This window comes from Arvicanthis niloticus, chromosome 26 (genome assembly GCF_011762505.2).
Source record: "Arvicanthis niloticus isolate mArvNil1 chromosome 26, mArvNil1.pat.X, whole genome shotgun sequence".
Lineage (NCBI taxonomy): Eukaryota > Metazoa > Chordata > Mammalia > Rodentia > Muridae > Arvicanthis > Arvicanthis niloticus.
Window position 1 is genome coordinate 36962760 of NC_133434.1, and position 12343 is coordinate 36975102.

General features: G+C 50.0%; 1 protein-coding gene across 12 annotated transcripts in view; it reads left to right on the forward strand.

Moving 5' to 3' along the window:
• Megf11 (multiple EGF like domains 11) overlaps nucleotides 1-12343 on the forward strand; it is a 335104-nt gene that overhangs the window by 115858 nt on the left and 206903 nt on the right. For all 12 annotated transcript variants that reach the window (XM_076925760.1, XM_076925763.1, XM_076925771.1 and 9 more), the window contains exon 4: nucleotides 846-946. In XM_076925760.1, coding sequence (XP_076781875.1) covers nucleotides 846-946 — 101 coding nt within the window. The remainder of the gene's footprint in view (nucleotides 1-845; nucleotides 947-12343) is intronic.

The following is a 12343-nucleotide window of genomic DNA, read 5'->3' on the forward strand; positions in this document are numbered from 1 at the left end:
TTCCCCTTCCTGTCTGACCCTGACATTTATTAGCTGTGTGACCGAAAGCAAGTCATTAACCTCTCTGAGTATCAATTTCTCATCCATAAAGCAGTGGGCGGTGGGTGGAGGGAACATAAAATAAGAATGGAAGCTCTAAAAGACAAATGAAAGAAATGGGATTAACGGTGCGTGGTAGCGGGGCGTGACGACGGCCCCGACTCAGGAGGCTACTGGGAGAATCTTGCCTATAGATTTCTGGCCCAGACCCAAGTCTCAAAAATTCTGCCTTCATAAGCACTAGAACCCAAGTCTTTCTCCGGCTCTCAGGGCCCATCAAGCCCTAGCTTCTTCCTCTGCGGCCTGAGGCCAGGATTCGAGCTTGCTAGGGAACAGCACGCCCTCTGCAGGAGGCCTCAGGAAGTTCACCTTCTTGCGGCCCTTCTGACTCAGGGATCAGACCAACACCCAGGCATAGGTTGGCGATTGGCACCTTAGTCTCCAGAGCTGCGTTCTTATCCAGGTCTCTGGTCCAGGACCTGGTGTTTCTAAGGACCCTAGAGGATGCCCACCTCTGTGGCCCTCTACAATGTCATGCCGGCAGCCTTCTCGGCAGCCCCTGTATCTGGGAAAGATTGGGAAGTCAGCAGGTTTCCCCAGCACTGCTTGGGTAATACATTCTGCACCACGGCGGCCTACATCCCGCCATCGATTTTTCTTTATTGCGTTCTTTCATATTCGAAGCCGCCATGCATTTTAAAGTAATTATTGAATGGCATCCTCGATAGAGCTTAACACAAATATCATTCTAAACGGGATGGATTGATTTTCAATCCTTTTCAAGTGGCTCTCTCCCTCGTGTCTAGGATCAGCTATAAGACCGCGTATAGGCGCGGTCTGCGGACCATGTACCGGCGGAGGTCCCAGTGCTGCCCTGGCTACTACGAGAACGGAGACTTCTGCATTCGTAAGTAGGGGCCTTTGTAGAGGTGCGAGGGCAGTGGAGGGAGCCCTTCAGCCCACCCCAGAGCTTTGGAAATCCTTGCATGCTATCAGTGCTTAGAAGGGACTCTGAGCTTGGTGCAAAAAAATAAATAAATAAATAAATAAATAAATAAAATAAAATGGTTTTGGCCTCAAATCAACCAACCTCCCAACCATCACCGGGGCAGATGGAAGCAGAAAGTTCTAGATCATGAAGGGAGTATGGGAGACGCAGATCCTTCTGAAATGGAGCCTGTGAAGGAGAGAAGGAATTCCAAGTGCCTGGCGCAGGGCTGAGCTGTCTGGATGCTAGAGGGGTGGAGATGATGGATGGGCGGGTAGAAGGGTGGACGAATGGAAGCAGAAGAGGGGGAGGGGAGGCAGGGAGACGGCATAGCTGGATAGCCAAACCACAGCTCCTATGAAGGGGATAGCCTGAGTAGGTCGGAACAGAAGGAGTGGCCCCAGGAGATAGAGGGACTACTGAAGAGGTTCATGAAAGAAGGTCATCACTTCTTCCTTGTTTGATTATAGCTGCTCAGAGGACAGGAGGAATAGTGTTAGCGGAAAATCAGAGCTGAATTGCTGATGGCCACAAGTTCCCAGATAGGAGACACCCAGGTGTGAGGGCTCTGGCTCCAGCCAGCTGGCCATGTGGCTCTGGGATGATGACCATGGGGGTCTCTTAGAGCCACATCTGACCAGTGGGATGGGATATGATGGACTCTCCAGGAAGAGGTGGGGTCGTGAGAACTGGGAAGTCCCCTACTTACAAGGTTCCTGTCCTGGACTCAGAGAGTGATGAATCTCATTAGGGTTCTCCTTCCCCAGAAAGAGCTTTGGGCAGGTGAGCCTGCTGGAGCTCGGAATGACCTGATGGTTCCTGTCCTGGAGTTACATTGCCACTCATGCTGGAGAAACTCAATTCTAATCACCCTACAGGATGAGAGAAAGATTCTCCCTGCAAGTCAGCGTAGTAGTGACGGTACCACAGGAGAAATACAAAGAAAGGACACACTGACCGGATCCCTGAGGGGGTTTTCCAGGGCTGAGGGCCAAGCTAGGAATGAAGCCTTGGCTGGGACCTCAACTCAGATGGGGTGCTCTGGGGTATGCTGGTGGAGGTGAGATCAGCATTGAAGACCACTGCTCTGCTCACACAGAGGAGAGCCAGCCAGGCATGATGAGAAGTCAGCAGCCTACCAGAGCGATGTGTTGTCAGTGATGCTGTTAGAGCAAGCCTGGGTTTGAGACTTGCTCTGACTTCTTCCTTCATTGTCACAGAGTCCAGCATCCAAGATGTGCTGGGCACTATTCTAACTATGTCCCATTCACTGTCCAACAGCACCCCTGTGAGAAAGATGTCATTGTGTCTTTCATTTTGCAGACAGGGAAACTGAGTTACAGAGGATGTTAGTAATTTGGTCACGATCACACAATGAGGAAGTGGCAGGATATGGGCTTGAGTCCAAGCTGTCTGGCTCTGGGGGCTGTGTACTCAAGCATTTTAGAAAGACCTACTTGCTTCATGAACCCATATGAGATTTTACTTTTTAACCTCAGTTTGCAGACCTATAAAATGGGGCTGGCACAAGCTGCATCCCCAGACACAGGGCATTTGCAGATGTTGGTTCCCTTTTCTGTGGCTTTGGTTCTTTCCCGTTTTGTTTTTCCAGTCATGACTTTGACTTTTACCCCTCAGGGGGGTCCGTAAACATTTCCCCAGGAATGTACACTGTGCATGTTAGTCAGGGTTCTCTGGAGGAACAGAACTAATAGAATGACTGTGTGTTAAGAGAGCATTTATTACATTGGGCTGCATAATGTAGTCCCAGTAGTCTGACAATGGCCGTCTCATACCAGAGAGGCTGAGAACCCAGTAGCTGCTCAGTCCAGGAGGCTGGCGTCCCAAAAGTCTTAATCCACTGCCAAAGGCCTGGAGGATTTCTGGAGAACTGCCCTCTAGTCCATGTTAGAAGCCCAAAGAAGCTGGTTCTGTCAGCACAGGAATCAGCAGTAGCTGTAACAGGGGCTGTGAACTCACCAGCAAGAGTGAGGGCCAAGCCAAGCAAAGCGCTCTCTCTCTCTCTCTCTCTCTCTCTCTCTCTCTCTCTCTCTCTCTCTCTCTCTCTCCACACTCCCCGTATGCGTGTGTGTGTGTGTGTGTGTGCATGTGTGCCCAGATTTCCTTCTTCTATAAGAACCTACATCACACTTCATTAGCCCCTCCCTAAATGACCTCATATGTCCTAATAAGGTCATGTCTGAGGAACTGAGGGTTAAGACAAGAACGTTGAAGGAACACCATGAAGCCAGTGGCACTGCCAGCAGCCTCCTCCTGCTCGGGAAGATGGGGGCAGCCAGCCCTATACAGGTTCTATCACCTGTCCTAGAGGGAATGCAAACTCCAGGTTGGGAGGACCGGTGAGAGGGAGACCTGGCAGTGGTATGGTGAGGTGTGCTCTGGGCAGGCAAGGGAATGCCACTCTGATCCTCAGCTAACCTTTTTTTTAGAGCCTTGATTATCACAGGCAGAAGGATAGTGTCCTAGGAGAGAAAGCTTTGGTGAATTCTGCTGCTCACCTGCTGTGCAATCTTGGGCAAGTCCCTTGCCCTCTCTGAGCCCTGCTGTGCATGGAAAGAGGAAGAGAAGAGATGGTGGCTGAGTGTGCAGGAGAGCAGAAAGCTCAATACGGATCTAAGAGGAATGATGTCTCTCCCTTTATTCTATTTCCTATTTCCTCTGCCCAGAGCTGCCATCCTTGTCTGGAGTATTACACCTGTGCTTTCCTGGGTCACACCCTGTCCTTTCCCGTGATCCGCAGACACGGCTGAGGGCCCCTTTGGTTGCCAGTATCAAAGATTTTCCAAAGATCACAGGGCACAAGTGTCTTTCTTCCTCTACTTGAAACCGTCTTGGTGTCTCTGCCTGTGTGGAGTTGCCTTTATGTCTGCGCCGAGCAGACTGTCACCTACAAGACAGTTGCTGAAGGCAGCTCTGCTCTTTAGAAACACTGACCGAAGGCAGAGGCAGGTGGATTTCTGAGTTCGAGGCCAGCCTGGTCTACAGAGTGAGTTCCAGGACAGCCCGGGCTACACAGAGAAACCCTGTCTCGAAAAACCAAAAACTCTGAGGTAGGTCCCAGAGGCTTCAGATAGCAATGGTTGCTTTCTTGTTCATGTCTTCTGTCTGCCTGGGCTATCTGAGGGCCAGCTCCTTGCCAACATCAAACCTTGGCCAGTGGTGCATTCTCATTGGAATACTGTGAGACTCCAGGGCACGGAGAAGTGGGCTCTGGTTAGTCCAGAAGACGGGGAGTCAAGGACATTTAATGAGCATCAACCCAGCTTCTCAGAGTCCTGTAGGATGCCTCAGTTTACCCAACGATATTGTTGCAGCTTCCTTAAAACAGACTCTACATGCTCTGCCCCAGGGTGAGTGGCTTCAAGTTGGCTCCTCAGCACATCTGGGGGCCTCTTTTTGTTGTAGCAGGCTGCACACCTGAACCTCTGACAAGTTCCCTGGTGCTGCAGCTGTTGCTCCTCTGGGAATATCCTGTAGAGACCCTGGGTGCCATTCTGAGAAGGGGTGAGGTCCCCATGCTCCTGCACCTACACCTTCAGTGCAGGCTGTCTAGAGGCCCAGTAGGCCTTTCTTTAGCCTCCCAGATGCCTCTCTTTAGCAATCAGACCTTCTCCCAAAGAGCAGAACGGGGTGGGGTGGGGGTGGGGAAAGCAGGAACTGCAGGAGTGGCCTAGTTGGCTACTGTTGGTGGCCCAGTTTCCTGGTCTTCCATTTCCCCTGACTCAATTTTCCTTCAAGGTGGTGAGCTAGCTCTCTCAAACATCCAGGAAGTGTCTTCTGGAACTCCTGGGGGCCTTGAGAACTACCAGTCTGCCTCCTGCTTCGTGCTTTGCACGGCAGTTCACAAGTGAGAGAACTAAGTAGAAAGTCAGGCAGGTCTGTGGCTAACGGCATGGCAGGCAGGGGCTGGCGATCAAAAGGGCTGAGATGCTAAGGGGAAGCTTGGGAGATGGGGATGAACAGAGGGTATGTGTGTTGGCGGGGACTAAGATCGCAATCCAGTGAGCGTTCGACCCAGTGAGCTGGCTGTCCTACAATTGTGACCTGGGTACTAGTGTTCCATTACTGGGCCTTTGTTTATTCTTGGTGCTAGGGATTGAACCCAGTGTGTGCTGAATAAGGGCTCTACCGCTGAGCAGCACCCCCACTGCAGGCGTGCCGTGCAATCAGTTATCACTTAGGTGTACCACATAACATCCTCAAAGCACCTCACTTGTCAACCAATGTCTCATTCTCCTTCTCGGTTCTTCGGTCTCCTTTTTCCTGAAGGTTCTGAGTGCGAGAACACAGGTGGCTCCACCACGCCCATTTGTGTGGGGGTGGGGCCCAGGGAGAGAGGGTGACTAGGTCCTCCTGTATGCCTTTTGAGCTCTCTACCAGTGTGACACCTCCTTAGACTTTCCCAAGGATCTTTTTTTGTTTGTTTTTGTTTTTTCCAGATAGGGTTTCTCTGTGTAGCCCTGGCTGTCCTGGAACTCACTCTGTAGACCAGGCTGGCCTCGAACTCAGAAATCCGCCTGCCTCTGCCTCCCAAGTGCTGGGATTAAAGGCGTGCGTCACCACGGCCTGGCTCCAGAAATAGTTCTTTCTGGGAGGTCCTAGTTCTAGGTGTTTTTGTTTTGTTTTGTTTTGTTTTTTCCTTTGGAAACCAGAGTCTGTCCTGGCTTGGATGGTGGCTTAGCAGCTGTGACACCAAGTTTCAGTCCTTCCAAGGATTGTGGTTCACTGTATTCTGTATTTAACATTGTAATGCTTTGAAATGAGGATATGTCTGTGCTTGAGGCTATTTTTAAAGAAATTTCATTTTGTCACATTCTCTCTTCTCTCTCTCTCTCTCTCTCTCTCTCTCTCTCTCTCTCTCTCTCTGTGTGTGTGTGTGTGTGTGTGTGCTCGCGCACGTGTGTGTATGTGTGTGTGTGTGCCCGTGTGTGCCCTTGGAGGCCAGGAGAAGACATCAAATCCCTTTGAGCTAGAGAGACAGGTGGTTGTGATCTAACCTGGGTGCTGGGAACTGAACCTGTGTCCTCTAGAAAAGCAGCATGTCCTGAGCCATTTCTCCCGTCTTGGAGTTACTTTTATTTGCGTCTTTTACTTCTCAGAGGTATGCATCTTCAAGGTAAGGCTCCATGCCCTTCAGCAGTCTGGAATGTTCTCAGCCATGGCTCCCTCACAATCTGCCTCCTCCATTCCCTCGCCCCTCCCATTAGAGTCCTGGGGTGCCAGAGCCTCTCACTCCCCGCCCCCCATCCTCAGTCTTCTAAATCTTCATGTTTCACCCCGTATCTCCAGTGTCTTGTCTTGAACGAGTGCCTCAGATCCGTTGTTTAGATCCTGCAGCTCAGCTAATTAACCTGTCTGCCGAGGTCTGAATTTCAGTTGCTTACGATTCATTCCTAGGGGTTTACTGAAGCTGTTTCAGAAATACAAGCTCGTTTCTCTGCAGGTCCTTTCTCGAGACCAGTTCTGTTCCTGTGTTTATGGCTTTAGTTATTCTAAACATATGTCTTTTATAGCTTTTTTTTTCCTAGACGCTTCTGTCTTGAGCTTTTAGTTCTATCAGTTCAAATCTTCGGAGTAACCACTCTCCTGCTTGTGACGCCTGCTGAGTGGCCAAGATGGTAGGATGTCTTCTCTTACAGGGAGTCACTTTTTAAACATACAGTGGTGTGTGTATGTGTGTGGTCTGCGGTTGCATACATGTTTGCGGTTATATGCGTAAGCACGCGTGTGTACCTATGAGTGTGTATGTGGATGGAGATCAGAGGGCAGTGCTGGGTGTCTTTTACTTACTCTCTACCTTATTTTCTGAGACAGTCTCTCACTGAGCTTGGAGTTCATCCATTTGGATAGACTGGCCATGGTCAGTGGGCTCCAGGGCTCCTCCTGCCTTTACCGCCCTAGGGGAGGATTGTGGGTGTGTACCATGTACCTGACTTTTACAAGGGTTCTGGAGATCCAAACTCGAGTCCTCATGCTTGTATGGCAAGCAACCCAGCAACTGAGCCACGGCCTCAGCTCTTAGCTGTCTCTCAGCCTCTTCTCTCCTGCGCCTGCGTGTACAGGTGCTCTGTCCACTGCCTTTGTGGTTTTTCCATGAACAGCTAATCATTTTCACAGTCCTGAGACCATCCTCTGGTCTCATGGCTTGGCCTGGGATTCCTGTGTGTAGTGAAGGTATGGGTCGCTGGCTTTCTTTTCTTTTTTCTTCCCCCCCCCCCATCCTCTGTTTAATTGTTATGAAATTCATGTAACAGGAAATGCATCTTTTCAGAGTGCACAGTTTGGTGGCATTTAGCACAGTGTGGTACAGATACCATTCCTGGCTAGTCTCAGCACATTGTTAACCTCCGCCCCCCACCCTCCCACCCACACTCACCCCAAGTGACTGTACTCCCAGAAGCAGTCACTCCCAGCCCCTTCCCTGGCTTCTTTGGATGGGGGAATTCCACCCTCTTCAGCCCCAGGACAGATTGCTGTGTTTTATCCCTAGGTTGGTAGGCAGCTTGTCCAAGTTTCCCTGAGTGGTTTTGGAAGCTCCTGATGCCAACTCTGCCTCGTGTGGGCATTAAACCCTTGGCTCCTGGCATGGGCTGGAGACTAGGAGGTGGGTTGATGGCTAGGTCTGATGTTCCCTGTGCTGACTTGGCACTAGTTCTTGACCTTACCTTTTTCCTATAAAGTCTTCTTGCTGTCAAACTTGGAATTTTCCTTTCTCTCAGAGCTTAGCTGTATTTCAATAAATGTTTTACTGTATTTTGGGGGGACTCTAGTGACATGATTACTGTATTTTGGGGGGGGACTCTAGTGACATGATGAACCTCCCTTCACCCTTGTCCCCTTGTCACCTGGGGCTGTGTCTGTTTTATCATGAGTGGTGAAGTAGAGGCCTTGCACAGACCATGTGACATTTAACTCAGTACTTTCCTGGATCGGTCACTAACTTCCAGCGGTCATAATGACCAGAGTGGTATAAGGTCGTGGTTTACCCTCTGTGCTCACATACAGCCTAGTCTGTGCTTGCTCAGCCAAACTGCAGAAGCAAGCTATATCACTGTCCTACAGAAGACAAACTAGAGGTTCACAGAGGCCATTGGCACACGTAAGAGTTCACATAAAAGATAAGTAAGTGTAGCATCAAATCCTGTGTTTTTCCCTTCTCAGTGGTTTTTCTCTGGTCAGGAAGGATGGCTGGCTGGAAGATAGACGTGGGGTTTAACTGAGAGGGTAGTCAAGGAGGTAGCAAGAAGGGCCGGATTACACTGGAGTGATCTGGGCAGATGACTCAGTGGATCAGAGGGCTTGCTGTGCAAGCATGAGGACCTGAGTTCAAATCCCTGCACCCACCTAAAAAGCCAAGGATTGTTATACCTGCCTCTACCCCCCAGTGCTGGGGAGATGGTGAGGACAAAAGGATTGTGGAGGGTTGCTGGCCACCAGCCTAGCTCCAGATTCTGAGAGACTGAATTTACTCAAGGGAATAAGGGACAAGACAGAGAGTCAGAGAGCCAGACACTTGACAGCCTCTTCTGGCCTCTGGATGTGCACACCTGCACACATACATACTACACACATGTATATCATTACTCATGCATAAATGAATACATATAAATACATTTCTAAAAATTGTGAGGTGGGTCCCAATAGATACCAGGGCAGGGTAGCAGAGCTTGGGGGAGAGCTGGGGGGAGTCAAGGGTGTGTGTGTTTGTGTGTGTATACAAGCAGAGTTTGAGGGGCTTGTCTGAAACTTAGAGGGAAGCATTTGTGGTGGTTCTGTGGGGCTCCTTGGGGAACCGTGCCTGCAGCTGGCACAGGTGAGTGCTGAGATTGCCCTCTTGGGTCACTAACACCTGGTGCTGAGCTTTGCTGACTAGAGCCACATCCATCCATCTCCCTGTGTGCCCATCTATACAGTTGTCACATTATTTTACATCGTGCAGGCACTGCTGTATCTGGGGACATGGGGTAGTGGGAGAGATGCCTTCATATTACAAGAAGTGTGCTTTCAGTGGGTAGGCCAGGCTGTCACAAGGCTGCTAGTGGTGAAGGAGGAGCTTCCTAGCTACCTCATTAGGTCCCTGCTGAGTGATCTGGGCTCTCAGACCATTCCGAAGATGTGTTAAAACTACCAAGGACTTGTTCTTGAACCCTTATTGGTGACTGCCAGGTCTTAGTAAGTCATTGAGCCAGTGAACTCATGTGAGGTTCCCACAGTGCCTGTTGGCTCCAGCTCCTCTTGTGTGAGCACCCTTGTGAGAGTCAACTCTGGACATTAATTATTTAGAAGTCATAGGCAGTTGAGGTCACGAGCTCTGTGTTTCCCCCATTCTTCTTCTGGCCCCACAACCTCTGGGCCCCTCTGCCGTTCTCATCCCACCGCCTCTGATGCCCCCGCTGTTTGTCTGTCTGTCTAGCTTGGGAATGAGTTTCCAAGCACAGGGATCAAGTCTTCTGCATGATTTGTCACCAGGGCTGAGCATCTGGCGCTGGCGAGTGTTGGATGAGTGGATAATGAAATAGACTCACTCCAAATGCTGCGGCTGTCTCGGGGAGACACATCTCGAAACCTAGGAAGGGAGGTCCAGGTAACTCAGATGCTTGGAAAAAGATCATTTACACATCAGTCAGAGCTGAGCAGTGGTTTAGACAGCTGTAGAGCTATGTGTCTGGATTTCACCGAGGTACCCTGCTGCCCTTGCACATAGGAGGCTTTGGGGCTCCTGTCCTCTGCCCAGTGAGATCTTCCAGGAGAGTCTTGAGGCCATTGATCTGTGCCCCATGCTTGCCTCTATTTTCTCTACCATGGTACCAACTGACTTGAAAATATATATGTCCTTGGGGCTGGTGGCATAGCTCTGGTGGTGGAGTGCTTGCCTCGTATTCATGAAGTTCTCTGTTTGAACCTAAGAAGCCCATAATCTGGGTGTGGTGGCACAGGCCTGTAGTCCAGCATTTCAGGAGGTAGAGGCAGAAGGATCAGAAGCTTGAGGTCATTTTCAGCTACATCACAAGTATGAGTCTAGCCTGCGGGTATATGAGATCCTGTCACAGAAACAAAAAAAAAAAACCAATATAGTCCCAAACTTAAAATATGTCTCAGGGTCTACAGAAGCTGGCAAAGTGCCGGTTGCGAGCAGCTCCCAGCACCCCGAGTAGCCAGCCACTGCCTACTCATTCTTGCCTGGCCTCCTCCTTTGGTTTCTGACATCCTTCAATAAGCCCTTGGGGCTGCCACCAAATACAGGTCAGAGTCCTCTAGTCAGAAGCCTGTGTCCTATAGCTGGCTTCCTTAGGGTCCCTTCCACTGTCCACCACAGGCCTTCTATCTCATCCAGGTGCCTGAATTGCCCACTGTCTGTTGTTTCCTGCCTCCCCAGGCAGGATGTTCTGCAGATGGAAAGAGGGAACTCCCCATGCTGACTGGTTGGCTGGCTAAATGCTTCCCTCCCTCTGGGGCTTAGGAGAGTGGCCATTACCAGAGTTTTGCAGTGGATGGACTCCTCGGTCCCTAAATCTCCTCTAATGCGTGCTCTTTGATTGAGGGAAGCTGAATGGCTTCAGAGAGGGTTGAGAGGACAGCTCAGAGCCTCCCTCTGCCTCCCTTCAGTGTCTTTGAAGACTTGCCTCTGAAGAGCCTTTATCAGCTGTGTGTTGGGGAGTGAGGAGATTGTCTGGGGGAAGCCAGACACTCCCTTTACCATGCTAGCCCATGGACATTGGGGGAGAGCCTGGTGGGAGGTCCCTTGTGTGGCACACATATCTCTGTGCCCACCTTTTCTGCACCTTCTGGGAGTAAGGGTGAAAATATGTAACTTTACGCTTGGCAGTCTCACCGGTAAATTAGAAGGAGTAGAAGCTAGGAGTGAGGGGCAGGTGACCCGAAAATGGCCAGAGTATAAGGAAAAGGTAGCAGCTATTTTTACCCAGACTGAAGATTTTATTTTACATGTGTGGATATTTACCTGCATGTATATGTGTACCATATATGTGCCTGGCACCCATGGGTACCACACGAATGAATCAGATCACCTGGGACTGAAGTGACAGACTGTTGTAATTCATCATGTATGCACTGGGAACCAAACCAGAATCCCCCGAAAGTAACTTCTCGGAACTGCTCACCCATCTTTCTGGCCCCAAGAGAACAGGAGTATTGTAATATTCTAACAACCCACACCCTCTTCTATATTGCAAGCCCTAGCCTGGACCTGAGTCCCTGAAATGCTTGGATCCCTGGAGATGTCTGGATGTCTGAGGATGGGCAGCTTCCTTTAGGTCTGGCTGTGTGTGCCTGTGTGCAGGGAGGAATAGGAGTCTGGCTAGGCAGAGGGGCGTCCGCATGCAAACTGAATCAGACTGCCTGTGTGACTTCAGGCAAGTCATCTAACTTCTCTGGGCCTCCACTTATTTAGCTGTAAAACCAGGTAGTGGTGGTACTTTCCTGGTGTGTGAAACTTGAAGACAGTTCATGGGATGCCTGGCGTGCAGTACCCATGGGATGCGCTGGGGATAGGGCCTAGCGTGTGGTAAGTGGTACCCAGAATTAGTCTTTATTGTCATAGACAAATATATGTCCCTGGGTGCTGGGGTTCTAGAGACATAGGTATGGGTGTGTTCTGTGCATTACTTGCTGAATGTATGTACTGTGTGTCTACCCAATGGGAGAGCCCACTAAAGCTTCTGTGGGAGTGCTACCTGCATACCTGTGGGTTTTGAGCCTGTGTTTACTGCTTCCGAGATTATGCTGAGAGTCACTCACCTTCCCCATTGTCCTCTTCACTCTCACCTCTTCCTTCCCTTTTGCAAGCTACTGGCACTTCTGAATCACCACCAAGGGAGCCAGAATGACTTCCTTTGCTCCTGCTGGAGGGGGACAGAGAAGCCAAACCCCGCACCCCCAATCCATCTCATTCCCAGGATGAAGAGAGCCCTGGTACCAAGGACAAAAGTTTCCTCCCTCCTGGCCAGACCAAAAAAAAAAAAAAAAAAAGAAAAGAAAAAAGAAAAAAGAAACTTTTCCTCTGGTCACCTTTCCCCTATGTCCAACTGGAAAGAGGGGGCTGCCTAGATGTGGCCCCAACTTCAACTCAGCCTTAAAACTGACTTGGAAAAAATGCTTCCCATGTAAACATGAGGACCTAAGTTCAAATCCTCAGCACTCAAGTTTAAAAAAAAACAAAAACCAAACCCGAGTGTGGCCAAGTGCATCTGTAATTCCAGCAATGAGGAGAATGCCGGAGGTTTGCAGGATAGCCCGTTTAGCTGAATCAGTAAGCTCTAAGTTTGATAAGAGACC